A 14,690-nucleotide genomic window follows, 5' to 3' on the forward strand; every position below is an offset into this window, starting at 1 on the left:
GTAACTGCACCATAATTTTGGTGAAAAACACAAAGTCACCAAATAGAGCCTGCTAATCTGTAACAGCATATATAGATTCATATTTAATATTAGCATGCTTAATGGTAACAAATGTTGTTTTTTAACACCTCGCCAATATTTAAACATCAGCCAAAAACATAAAAGGCTAAATATAAAGTTACATTTGTGAAATATTACCTAAATGTTTCCCTTTCTTACAGATTATATTACTTACAGACACATATGTTAAACACAAGTTTAAGAAATTGTATCAATTTTTACCGTTTTGTAGGAGAAAGGAAGTGACATCATCAAACAGCGGGATCGGCATTTGGACTGTCTTGCTTCAGGACACTTTGGCAGTGTGTGAAAAACCAGGACGTTTCTGAGTGCTTCAAGGATTTGAACCAGCAACCTTCAATCTTACACAAGTTAACTGTTTTATTGATAACAGCATCTTTTTTGAGAGGTCTTTCAAACCAAGACAAAAAACATTTTATATACAGAAACAGAAAAGTCAAATATTTACAAGTACATCAGTCAGATGTTTAATACAAATCCTCCAGAGGAAACCCCGTCTATTAGAAATCACTTTAACTTAAAACTGTTTTGGTATGAATGTAACTTCTAGTAGACAGAGCTGGCAGAGCTAAAGTTGTCTGCTGTGCATAATGAACAAAAATTAAAACTGAAAATGTCGTCACTCTTACATTCACTTTTTATCAGCAGAGCGACTTCTCTGTAGGGTCCAAACCACCAAAGAGTTCAATTACAAACTTACAAACTTGTTTTATTCGTGCGTGTGAACGGGACTTTACATTTGAACGCCATAACTTCTTTGTTTTGCCTTTAAGTGAGTCCACAGATTTTTTTTCTCATGTAATGTTTTCAGACTCACGGTGAAACCAGATATCTTTTTTTCCCCCTCGTCATAACCTGGCGCCTACATTACCCACAATGCACCTGGAGACTATGGCGTGTGACACAAGTAGCAGCTAATGTAACTTAAAGCTGTTAGCCTCCAGCAGGGATGAGCAGCAGGCTTCACACTTCTTTCTAATACTACACCCCAACAGATTGTTTTACTTTTCAAACTTGTCGTCTTAAGCCTCAACCGATGCTGACTCAAATGACATCACCTTTTTACACACAGAAAAAAGTTCGTCTTTAGTCGAGCTGACAGTCTGATTTGCAGCTTTTGTCCGTCTGTGGAAGTAGCAGCAGGAAATGTTGAGCAGGAACATGCAGCTTTGGAACAGCTGACGGTGCTCAGAAACAGTAAAATAAGATATATGATATCTGAAACTAAACTCCAAACCACTGAGATTCAGTAGAAGCTACAAATGAACCAAGATCTGAACACAGAGAGGCTTTTAGCACGTCTTCCTGCTCTTCTTGGGCAGTGGACCAACACACATTCTCCGTTTTCTCCTGCTGTTTTCCAGCCATGCATCCGGCGACGTAGCGGTGTGAGACCCCTAGAGTGGACAGAAACATGGGCTTGCACACCCTCATCCTCTGTCCTTTCACTGTCAGGTGGTAGCGCTGCTCCATCCTGAAGCGCAGCAGGATGGGGCCCTGATTCTGCCCAGGTGCAACATCCACCAATGAAGCCACATACTTCTTCCTCTGTGTATTGTTCATCTTCTGCCTGAAGCGTTTGAAAACAGCCTCCCGGTCACGCTCTCGTATCTCTCCACACTTACGTGCTCCGGACCAGATGCAATAGACGGACTGGCACCGTGGACCCATTTTATCATCTTCTTCTTTTAGCGTCTTCCAGCCAGAAGACTTTCGGACGCCTGTACTGACTTTCCTGGTTTCTACGTGTTCCAGCGTTGTTGGTGCTTCACTCTCACTCTCTCCACTGGAGGTGTGCTCTTCATCTTCAACTTTAAGAAAAATGAAAAATAGAACTGTGGCAATTAGATAGAAAAAAAATGATTTCATATTATTTTAATATTTTGACAGTTTTTTGAATTGTTTTAAACAAATCTGCCAAAAATCTGTGACGAATTTATTCTTTTCTTTGTCATACATGATAGTAAACTGAATGTTTGCTGGTCAGATAAAACAAGACCTGAGAACAGCTGCACTAAAACTAGAACTGCAACAATTACTCAATTATTCAATAACTATAATATTATTTGCCAATTATTTTGATAAAAGTTAAGATATAAGTAATTAATCATTTTGACTCATTTTTAAGAAGAAATGTCCAAAATCTCTGATTCCAGCTTCTTAAATGTGAATATTTTCTGGTTTATTTAAGGCCTTACGCCCATATGGCATTTTTCTGAGTGCAATATATATATATATATATATAAATAACAATATATTGGTGCTTTTCCACTATACAGTTCTAGCACTACTCGGTTCGACTCGGTTTTGTACCAGGAAAAACCTTTTCCATTACTTCATAGTACCTACTCAACGTGGGCGGGGTCGTCATAGCACGGCTGCGGACTTTGTTTTATATACGACACAAACACATAAACAATGGAGGACATTGAGGCAGTGGTGGACTTGCTGCTCGGCCTGTGCCTTTTGTCACACACAAAGCAAGAGAAAAGAGCCGAATCACTGCCGGTATTTAAAAATGGCGGGTTTGATTCTTGTGTGGGACGGCTCATGACTCTTCCAGCGACAACTCTTCTGACCAATCAGTGGCCAGGAGTCTGTTGACGTCACATTTAGTATCGGCTCGGCTCGCTTGGAACCTCGCCAGAGCAGGTACTAAAAAAGTACCAGGTACCAGGTACTATCCCTAGTGGAAACCATAGACTGTATATAAAATGGACGTAACATCCGTGACGTCACCCATTGGTTTGTGGACTGCTGCTTGGAAGCGAATAGTTTCGGATCTGGGCAGCACCATCTTGAAAATTTCCGGTGCATGCTGGGTAAAATAAAAACACAGATTCTACTTATATGGGCATCAGGAGGAGCAAGAGGCGCTCTCCTGAACCTGTGAACCAATCAACCTGTCAATCACGACGTAGCCACGCCCTAATGCATACCCTGCTTTATCGTCAAATATAAAATCAGGGAGGCCAAAATTTCACAAATGAACATCATACTGCATTGAAGAAGGCGTTAAACTAGCGATTGAGACCATAAACACATTTTGAAAATGTTTACTGAGGTTAGTAATCAAGTGAGAAGTTGGTGAATTCTCCATTGACTTGTATAGAGACGGAAGTCCTTTTGACACCAAAACGGTCGCCCCCTGGTGGCCTTTTGATAGAATGCAGTTTTAAATTACTTCCGCGTTGGCAGCATTTCAGAGGACTGGAACTCCCCGCCTGGTGGAAACGCAAAAAAACAAGTCGAGTCGAGCCGAGCAGTACTAGATCTGTATAGTGGAAAAGCCCCTTATGTAAGAATAACTTGTACCTGCTACCTGTGAACAGCTCAGCCGTCCTGATCAGACTCTCCTCCAGTGTTGAAAAGACGCCACTTTTGTCTTCGGGGTCAGAAGTCACAGTGTCGTCTGAGCCCACTTCACAAGTCCCAATCATGATGGGACTCTTCGTCGCCTTCAGATACACCTGCATGCTGTCCTGCATCAATACACACAAACAACATCGTCTTCAGTATATGACTGGTTTGAATATGACCACGATATGTATTCATTGTTTTTAAGACAACTGTATTCTGGTCAGGGCGGAAAAGCAGCAGAAAAATTGGAATTGTCTGTAATGTTCATACTTTGCAAAGTTATCAAGAGGGCCAGATTGGACCCTTTGGCGGGCCGGTTCTGGCCCACGGACCGCATGTTTGACACCCGAGCTTTAATCATTATTTCTCTGCGTTTTCTTGAGCTGAAAAATAACCCTGTAAGCCCTTCTCTTAATATGTGCACAGATTGGTGCCACATTTAAAGCAGTCTTAGATTCATGAGATTAAGTGAGATACTGATATGATCTTGATTTTAGAAACATGTATTTTATTCTATTTTGTGTTTGGAAAGTATGTGAACATGTGAATTGAGTTATTTGACCATTTCTTCCAGATACAGATTCGATTTCTACTTGAGTAAGAAGAAAATTGTGTTTATTTTGACAACATGACTAAGTATCACCATCGCTTGTGTTATTGCAGCTTAACTGTGTCAGTACAAATGATCTATCTACATTTCCCTTTGTGTGGTGATTCATCTTATACCAACACAGAGGAGTAAAGATGAAATTCAAGTGAAATAAATCTTGTTTTTCTGAGGTCTGACAGTCTGTTCACCTCTTCAGCGGCTGAAACCTCCAGTTTTGTTTCCTCTGGAGCTTTAATGACGATCACCGTCTGCTCCTGGAACATGTGAAGCTGTTTGATGTCTTCATGAGTTATGTAGGCAAATGTAAAGGAAGGTTAAAGAAAACATGAGCATTTACACCAACCTGCTTCTGATGGCTTGTTTTACTTCCTTGTAATCGTATTTTATGACTGTTTTTTGTAAAGTTAAAAAGGATATGCAGCGTTTTTGAAATCATTAGTCATGTTGAAGAGCTCCTGGGTGCAGCTTTTGATGAGGCCGTTCAGCGTGTCCTCCACCAGCTCCAGGTTCTCCAGCTCAGCCTGGTTCTCCTGCTTGTTCTCCAGCTCTGTCGCCCGGTTGTACTCCGACAGAAAGCTGGAAATGGGCCACGATGCTCTGCACAGACAACAGACAGGTAAGACAACAGGTTTACTACAATGCAACACAGCAACAATCTCTGCAGTGGTGTCATATCTTATTAACTATACCTGTTTTTATTATTCAAGTTTAGTAAAAAATGTTCTTTATGCTGTCACACTTACATCAAAGCTGGTTGTGCTTGTTTTGTGTACAGGATGTATTCTTTTGGAGTTACAGACTCTTTTATACAACTCTAAGTTTTTTTAAAAACTACAATGAAATCAGTGAAACCTCTTTAATCGACTGTTTGATCATGATAATGGTTTTAACATGTTCAACTCTATTTGTATTCTTTACAAAGTTACAAAGTGATTTTCATGGAAACATAAAAAAAATTAAATCAAAAGCAAAGTAGAGCAGAGACAACAGAAAATGAATCAGCAATTATTTTGATCAATTAATCAATGCATTCTCTGTTTCCAGCATCTTCAAAAACAAAATATAATGATATTAATATTTTCTGGTTTCTTTCGTCCTCTATGACAATAAACTGAACATCTTTGGATTGCCGACTCTTGGTTGTGAGAAAAAAAACGACATTGTAGGACGTCACCCTGGACTTTAGGACACTTTGATCCATCCTGACTTTTGATATTTTATAGAGCAAACAAGCAATCAGTGACTAATCAAGAAAAGATTCATTGTGTTAGTAATAATTATAAAATGATGTACAAAAACAGAAAAAGGAGACATGCACAGTGAAAAACACAACAGTCTGAGACATATTTTCGTTACTCACGACCACTTGATATTGTTGGCCGACTTCATCCGGATGAAGGAGATGTCGTGCAGGACGTTGGTGATGTTGATGAGTCTGTGTTTGCGGATCTGCAGGGTCTTGGCAGCCTGCAGGAGATCCACAGACCTGTTGGGAGTCGCCTGCAGCAGCTCCAGGAAACGCACCGTCAGCGTCTCCAGAGGCACAACGGCTGTGACAATGTTTAAACAAAAAGGTGCCAAAATGTGTCGAATGTAAATATTTTCAGGTTTTTCTTCTTATTCTATGACAGTAAACTGAATATTTTGATTTTTTTTTAATAGAAGTTTTTACAGTGACCTGAAAGCAGCACTCACATCGTTTGGTAGCTTTCTTTAACTGGTTCGGTTCTATCTTCTTTGGAGGACTGGAGAGAAAAAGACCAAACCATAACACTTTGAGTTCAGCAGCGAGAGCAATCTACATCTACATTAACTACAAAAGGAAAGCTGAATACACTCTAACTGGCTGCATTTTTACACATTTAACATAACATTCTAAAATCAGCTGCAGAAACATTAACTACCTGGTTTTCTTAGCGTCCTCTTCAGGTGGAGGATCCTCAAAACCTCCAAATTGATCCTGAAAATCAGAGAAAAAGCAGAAAAATAAAACAGTTTATGATTATTATGTTATTATGAATACTGACAAGTAACATTTCAAGATTACAGATAACATACAGAGTTAACATTAGCAACTGCAGACCTGCTGTGGTAGATCCTGTGCTGACGGTTCAGCAGCAGCAGCAGGAGCATCTCCTTCTCCACCTTCATCATCATCATCATCATCATCATCATCATAATCGCAGCCTCCAGTCGCACACTGCTCCTCTTCCTCGGAGGACTCAACTCTCCAGCTGCTGCTCAGGCCCAGAGACCCGTCCAGGTCCGGAGGCATGATGGGGATGGCATCACTGGTGACCTCGCTGCTGGAGATGTCCTCCGGCAGGAAGTGGTCCTCACAGATTAAGTGCTCTCCGATCGAGTCCTGTTTGCCCGTCTCTCTCAGCGCTGCCAGCCACACCTGAACAAAGTCATCATTAGAGTGACTGCTGGATCAGAGTTTACTGGTTTTATTGGTTTCTGGTTACAATAACTGATGGAGACAGACGTGAGAAATAAAACTAAACTCAAGACTTTAAACCAACAATACAGTGGGGTTTTTTTTACAGTCTGCATCCAAAACTCCTGAAGTGAGATCCATCAGAAGACAACATACAGTATGCCTGTGTTATAAAGACAGACATGTTAAAGGTCCCCAACCTTCCTACACAGCAGTAAGAAATCCCAGACTGGAAGAGATGCAAAATGACCACGAACAACGTAGACATTGTGCAGGTGAATCAGAACTTTTAGGTACTGCTGTTGGTTTAAAAGTCAGTATTTTAGTTCACAAAGGTGTCTGACACAAACATTTATTCGGCAGATAATCTGTATGAAAAGACTCCGATCAGATCAGAAGCATCACTTTTAACTGAGATCTGTGTCTTCCCAACAGAAAATAAAAACAGTGATTATGTGTTTACATGCTTATCTGGAGCTTTCCCCCTCTTTACTCACTTTGGAAGGAGGTGACGTTGCACCTGAAATATCTTCTCATAAATACCAAAACTACAAAAAGGCAAGAAAAGCTCAGGAAAAGCAGTTGTGTGCTTCACTTTAGTGGAGGTAGAGAAGTTAAAGGACAAGTTCATGCATTTTCAAGTATGTCTTGAAACAAAAGTCAGGAGCCCAAATAAACATTGAGACAGGTTTTTCTTGCTGTAAACATTCCTCCTGTTTATACTGATAATTCATAATTTGGGGCACAATATTCACAGTCCTCCTTCTGTGATAAAATGTATTAAATAGTTTATCTGAAGCTAATATGAAGCTTCAGCTGTCCAAATGAGTCAAATTAAATAGATATCTCTCCACAAAATGGTGAGACTTGTGCTTAATTGTAAGTCTTAGAATTTTTACTTTTATAAGAGAAAAGCACTAATTGGTTGGTTTTTGTAAATGTAGGTTTTTTGTTTTTTTTAACTGTTTATTTTTCCATTTTAACACAATAGAACATTCCCTGACATAGGACTGTTTATAAATGACTAAAAAAATAATAATAATAACAACAAAAAATGGAAATAAATAATATTCATACATACATATAGCTATATACACACATACACATGGATAATAAGTACATAATAATTAAATGTAGGGTTTTAGGCCTTATTGTTTGTAAAAAATTGCTCAATAAGGCATTTAATAAATAAATATAGGTTTGGGAAATGTCGCAGCAAAAACAAAACAAAACCAAAGACCCGGTAGTATAAGGGGGGCTGCTGCTGGTCAGATACCCAGATAACAGCACCTTATCTCGGGTAACTTCCACAGCTCCGTACCTTAACCCGAGCCGGGTCTGTGGGGAAGCTGAAGAACCTCTTCGGTGTTCGGCTGAGGATCTCTCCGGTTCCGGTACCGGTACCGTCCACCTGCCGGTTCGGACAACCGGCGACAACACACTTCACCATGCTGACAGACAGCAGCTCTCTGTTGGGTTAACGGGACATTATCTGAGCCCCGGTAAAGATTCAGAATAAGAGATTAATAACAGACCGAGCAGTGTGTTTATGGTTTGAAGGGACTCCGGATATAAATGTGGATGTGACCCGGATGTACTAAAATGTCCAATTTTGAAGAATTTATGGAAGAAAAAAACAAAACTTCCGTGCTTTCAGGACCAGAAAACATTATTAATGAACGTTTTATTTTACACTGGAATAATTCAGTTTGCTCTCCTGGAAAATATTGCACAAAAAAAGACTAATGTGTATTTGCTAAATCTTATTATTATACCTATAAACGCCAAAACCCATATCTATAAAGGCAGGGGAAACTCAATGGGCTTTACATAAAAACTAAACATTTAACAGTAAGAATTGGAAACAAAGAATATAAAAACATACAATTAAATAATCAAAATAAGACCAATAATAGTAAAAAATTGGAAACATTAAAACATACAATTAATAAATCCTGAAATCCTTCTTTATTGCCTTTAGCAAAAAGACCAAATAACATATTTATTCAATCCAACACTCTAAAACAAAACACAATTAAAAGTGTAACAGCTTGAACTGTGTTAAACATTTTATATAGAACCTATAGCTACCTCACAAATGTAAAACTTCATCTTAATTTGAATTATCGGCAAAGTTACAATTGAGCTGAATACATTCAAGCTAAACATCAATAAATAAACTACAGGGAAATCAAATTTAATGCAAAACTCAATCAGTTATGTTGTTGGAAGTGAAAAGTCTCTTTCCTGGAAGAAGATGAGACTGCATACGTACACCAAACTAATAAAAACTACCATAAACATGTACTAAAAAATGCAATTGGAAACACATGCATGGATGTATATAATCCATAGTGTCAAATATTCATCTGAAAAGTAGCTACAGCTGTAGTTAGATGTAGTGAAGTAGAAAGTACAATATTTCCCTCTGAAATGTAGAGGAGTGGAGAAGTGAAGTTCAAGTACCTCAAAAGTGTACCTGAAACAGTACTTCAGTAAATGTACTTAGTTACTTTCCACCACTGACTATGTTACCATTTATACTCATATTATAGAAGACCTTATATGGAGAATTACCACAGCGTATAGATACATTATGAAGCACCACAGACTGTTAATACCTCTATAAAATGGAGGAAACCCACAATAAATAAATACTCAAGTTAAGTAGAAGTACCTCAAAATTGCGCTTAAGTACAGTACTGATATAAAGATATAATATAAAGTATGTTGCTGTTTCTCATGTTGACCATTTTCCTGCTGTTTGTGTTGAAACATTTCTTCAGTTGAATAAATAATAGGAAGCTATAATCCAGTGTTGGGAACATTAACCCAACCGTAACCCTTTTTCCCCCAAATCTGACACACAGCACAACAAATGGATGTTATTCTATGTGTGTTGTCCCTGATAAATGAATGAATAAAGTCAAGTAATTGCTTCCAGATAAAGAATGAAACCAAATCCCACAAAGCACCGGATCACTTTTATGATTAAACGTCTTTGTGGCGGCTGAAGACAAATGTATCTTTTTACTCCTAAGTGAAAATCCACAGCTGTGAAATTAAACCACTGCTTACAGTTGGAGCTTTCCCTCGAAGGATTATCACTCTACTTCCTTGTTCTTTCAAATTCCCACACCAGCAATGTGTCACAGCTTGAGGAGAGATGCCCGACTCTTCTTGTAGGAGCTGAGACTTCATGCAGTGGTGCAGATATTCCACCAGGTGGCAGTGTTGTAAAGGAATCAGACGATGGGGAAATGAACACCAGCTGCAGGTAGCTGGTTATTTCTGTTCCTACAAGTTCAGTTGGCTTCATTAAATAACAGGAATCAAATCTGAGGCTTGTGTTGGAAATATTTTCCCTCAGAGTAAATCCACTAAGTCATTAAACGCTCTGCTGAACCACAGACTCGAGCCAAACGTCCACTTAATTATCACAAATCATCAAACTCTATCATCATCATTTATCTTACATAATTAATCATCAGTATGAAGTGTGTGTACTCCCCGTAAATGAACATTTTATGTGCAGCTGCTCAGCGGCACTTTGGTGTTTGAGAGATAATGTTACTGATTTATTGCAAAAATATCAAAGTTAGAGTCGTTACCAGTGATGAAAGAGAAACTGTGAGAACAATGTGACATATAAAAAAGTTCTGCAGTCAAAATGTAAAGAAAAAGTATGGAAATATTATCAAGTAAAATGTACTTAAAGGTGGAAAAGACTACTTTTTGTGATTTTATATTATTTATATCTTGTTCTGATGTTAAATGTTAAACAGGGTCAAACTTGGGCTGAACATATGTAGAAATGTTGCCTGCAAGTCAAAATCCAGGGGTTTACCATCATCTAAAAGCTTCGTTTGCAATGTTTTTTTCTACCTTCCTGACAAGCTGATGCCAGCTTGGTGCACATGCTCATATAGTATATGGCCTTCTATGGCCTTTGTTGCTAAGGTTTTTGCTATGGTCCACTCTCATATTTCTCATATTCAGTGCAAACATGTAAGGATGGCTTTGAGAAATCATCATTTGGTGTAAAGAAGGAGACAAAGAAGTGAAATACTGCTGCTATTAGGGGTGTAACAAATAACTGATATGACTTGGAAATCTGTTTTATTTAAAAGATGCGAGAACATCAATACACAGACCCTTGGAATGATCTTAATGTACCATGAACCAGCCCGATGGCCCGATTATAAGGTTATGAATCGGTTTAATGTAGCTGCTACGCTACTGAAAGCTCCGTCTGCTCAGTGTCTACAGCTCTATCTCTCTCTCACATAAAGCTCTCGTGAGACTCGTCACAGTAACGTTAAGATAGCACTTTGCTTGCGAGGAAAAGAAAAACATGTCTGACAATACCGACATGATTTATAATGCACCTTCAAGTCTGAAATCAAAAGTTTGGAAGAGATTTGGCAATCAGCGTTAAAGTTGAGACAATGTATGTCTTTTGAAACTGTGTTATTATAATTTTATACCTCAGAGGCTCATCGTTCTCTTATGTTATCGAATCTACACAGAACTTTCCCCAAATGTTGTATTTCTTTCACCTCCTTTACTAGTTTCTTTGGGGTCTAATTTATGCCAATAATGAAGATTGAATATTAAGTTTGTTTTTATTGTCAGAGGGGCTTTGGAAAGTTCTCAAAGTGCAATTTATTACAGTAATAAACACAATGACATGGTTCTGAATTGATACATGTCAAAACTAACAAGAATACTTGTCTTTTATAAAATATATTTATTTGAAGGTAAGCAATGCCACATTTCTAGGATTTACCTTTTTTCATTTATAATGTCAAAGGAACGTTTGCATCATGTCCCATCGAATCATACTGGATCGTTCCATATAATAAAAATATAACGTCCCTGAATCGGATCGTACCTACGTATCTAGATATCTATTGGATTGTCTTATATTGGAGAGATGCACACTCCTAGCTGCTATCATTTCTTTATGTAACTTTTTAAAATTGTGAACCTATCCTTTAAGTAATTATGTACTATTTATACCCAAAAACATGAAGCCAGACGACTAAATGTCTTTTTTTTTTTAAATAGGCGGCAAAATGCCATAGCTTGTCAACACAAGATTTTTTAAAAATTGGACTTTAGGGGCTTTGTAGAAATGTGAGAGTAAGTTTTTCTTACTTCTGGAACAGAATCTGGAAGTTTTGGTTTTACTTCGGCACCCCATCGCTCATGTTCATAAATGTTTTTGGGAGGAAGCACAAGTTAGTCCAAGCTCAGCCAGAGGCCAAAGCAGTGAATATATCAGCCAATATACTCATCAATATTACAGAAATAGTGGCAGTTCCCATTGGATATACCTCACTTGTAAGATTTCAGCGTTACGTCATTTAGAAAACATACAGAAACAATAAAAACAGCACAGACAAACTTGTATAAAATCAGAGTTATATATTAAAGTAAGGGATTTACAACACTTGGATAGCATTCAATGGTTGTTTTTTAATGTGTTTAAGCCATTAAAAATATTTAACAAAATAAATATCCTGCAATAAAATAATCAACATACATATATGATGCTATACATTTTAAAAGGCTGGTGTTCAGAACATCCTACAAAAGCTTTTGTTTTGTTTCTTACAGGTGGAGATTTGTTTTTTAAAGGTGAACATCAGGACAAAATGAAACCGTGAGTTCTGCTCCACAAACGCTGATCTCATCATACATATTAATAACATGATGAAATGTTATTCATCTTACAGTAAATGTTATTTTTCACCATATATGCTGCATAATGTGTTTTTATTACATGATATCAGTCATTGTTTATCTCAGCAGGTGGAGAAATTCTTGGAGAGAAACTCGTGTGTGTGTAATCGAAGATGTTCTACAGTTTCATCCTGGAACAAAACTCTTTAAATGTTTCACTTGGCGCCATTTTTATGTACTCCACTTGTCTGTTTCAGCGTGAGGAGGTTTGGATAACAGCCTTTGTTAAAGTTCATCGTTTGTTTTGGGGAAGGGGGGGGGGGTTTCCCGTTGTGGTGGGAGTGCCTTGTTACAAAAAACAGAGACCAGCATGAATGAAATAGAAACGTCAGCTCAGATTGATAGAAAGTGAAGCTGAGCTCAGAACTTGCTGGAGTTGTTGAAACAAGGCCTCACAAAGGTGAAATATAAAAAAAGAGGGCTTCAACATGCCCATCTTTATCGTGTTGAAGTGATAGTTGGTACTTATCAACCCTGATGTGACCTCTGACCTCGCGGAGGAGAGCAGCATCTCTAAGTGGTGATGAATCAACCGTCAGCTGCTGATAAACAGCTGGAGTTACTGAGGAGATGAATGACTTCAATTGTTCTAATGAGCATCTGGTTATATCGCCATGTTGTTTTTTGTTATATTGTTTATACAGGTGACATTTAAGTGTAACTTTTAAAGGTAGAAAAAGCCACAAAGCAGTAAGTGTGCTTCCATCTACCTGTTTTTATGCACATTTTCATTCATTCGTGCATGAAAAATTAGAAATTTATAAAAGTTGAAACCAGTGTAAAAAAAAAAGAGTTTCCTGCAGTCTGAGGTGTAAAAGTAGTTGTGTGGATAAAAAGCAAATGTAAACAGACTGAATAAATGGTGATGTGACTTAAAGTGAGGCTGCTTGAGGTTGATATGCTGAAGGGAGTGAAATTAAGAATAATTTATTATAATTACGAGAAAAGACCAATTTCTTTTTTTCCTTGGGGAATGCACGGTTTTTAACGCCACTTCGATGACTAAGCCTCTTGGGAGTTGTTAAAGTGTCACAATGTTTACATTTTACTGTCAAATATGGGCAGTACATGTAAATCTATATTGAGTTAGCATATTTGCAGAAAGTCAGGATAAATGTTCTGTTATTTCTGTTTCATTAAATTCTTATTTTCTTTTTTGGCCTCAAGATTTTTTGACTGCAAAAAAGTGAGAGGAAGCCCAGTGTCAGCAGGTCAAAGGTCACTTTATGCTGTATTGTTGTTAAATGTTCTCCTGGTTACGTTCAATAGAGGAAGATTAGACACTGTGAGTATACTACAGTGTACAGTAAATAAACATTTCTGTATTTCCTGCATCTCTTTGCATCATTTTCAGGGATACTTTGACATGTTAGAGGAATAAGTAAAAGGTGCTAACACGTATAAATAAAAGACTGCTGTAGTCTGACTCACATGTTACTGCGTTGTTGTTGAACACAAACAGATTCTACAACACATTTCCATCACAAACTGTAAAACCCAGACAGATATATTATTATTCACATTCAGACAAAGACTCTAAAGCTTTAAGAATAAGACGTCTGACCGTCACCTACAGACCACTCTGATTATAAAACCTCATAACTCCAGTTCAAATGTGATATACATAATAATGACTGAAAAATAAGGTATATGGTTGGTTTGATATGATGTTCATAACTTATACTTTAGGACCATTTTCAGTGGGTACCAGCACATTAAGCTTTACATTTCAGTACTCTGTGACACTTACAGAGGCATGAAACATACTTCAGCTGAGTGATCCATTACAATTAACATTCCCTTGAATTTAAAAATAATTATCTATTCTATAGTTATCTATTTACAAAGTTAGTAGTCTAGTTAAAAACAGGGACTACTCAATATGTACTTTACACCAAGTTCATATTAGCTTATTCTTTGTCAAAAAATTAAAACTGAGTAGATTTCTACAATAAATTCAATACATTATGAGGATAAAGTCATACTGTTGAATACTGTTGAGTATTTAGAGACAAAAGTCATAGCGTTACAAGTGTAAGTTGTAAATAAAAAATATTTATTCAAGAATGAAGTCATAATTTTACAAGATAAAGTTATATTTTAAAATATTTGTCTTTTTTTTTTTAAAGTTGAGATTTCAACATAATTTTACCAAATTAACCCCAAAAAGCTTTAATAACTCAAGATCAGGGAGCAATTTCATAGCAAATGCAATATTTTAAGATAAAGCTGTTGTCTTGAAGAACGTCTAAATATGTTTTAAATTAAAGTTCAAAGTTGAATATCTTGTGAATAAAATAATTGTTCACTTCTAATAAACAGTCAGTTTAGAGTTACAGTCAGTAACTGTAAGACTCACATATAAACCAATCTACCCACTCTAATCTTAACATGCCACATTGCTGCAGCTACATGGAAATACAGTATAGCTTATTTTCCTCATGATGAATT

General features: G+C 37.4%; 1 protein-coding gene across 1 annotated transcript; it reads right to left on the minus strand.

Annotated features, from left to right (window-relative positions):
• Positions 1-416: 416 nt before the first annotated feature.
• LOC133997700 (uncharacterized) lies at positions 417-8,053 on the minus strand. Its single transcript, XM_062437390.1, has 9 exons — positions 7,813-8,053; positions 6,135-6,452; positions 5,956-6,011; positions 5,747-5,796; positions 5,412-5,601; positions 4,467-4,648; positions 4,240-4,352; positions 3,404-3,563; positions 417-1,892 (listed from the first exon to the last, which is right to left on the minus strand). Exons 1-9 carry the CDS (start codon positions 7,939-7,941, stop codon positions 1,306-1,308), a joined length of 1,785 nt encoding a protein of 594 aa, XP_062293374.1. The 5' UTR covers positions 7,942-8,053; the 3' UTR covers positions 417-1,305.
• Between the last annotated feature and the right edge of the window lie 6,637 nt (positions 8,054-14,690).

Source organism: Scomber scombrus, chromosome 17, assembly GCF_963691925.1.
Source record: "Scomber scombrus chromosome 17, fScoSco1.1, whole genome shotgun sequence".
Taxonomy (NCBI): Eukaryota; Metazoa; Chordata; class Actinopteri; order Scombriformes; family Scombridae; genus Scomber; species Scomber scombrus.

Excerpts from the sequence above, each read along its gene's own strand:
- LOC133997700 (XM_062437390.1), bottom strand. The coding sequence starts at position 7,941 with ATGGTGAAGTGTGTTGTCGCCGGTTGTCCGAACCGGCAGGTGGACGGT. Across the intron at positions 6,453-7,812 it reads CAGACCCGGCTCGGGTTAAG|GTGTGGCTGGCAGCGCTGAG; the intron begins GTACGGAGCTGT and ends GACTTTGTTCAG. Across the intron at positions 4,649-5,411 it reads GCCAACAATATCAAGTGGTC|AGCATCGTGGCCCATTTCCA; the intron begins GTGAGTAACGAA and ends TTGTCTGTGCAG.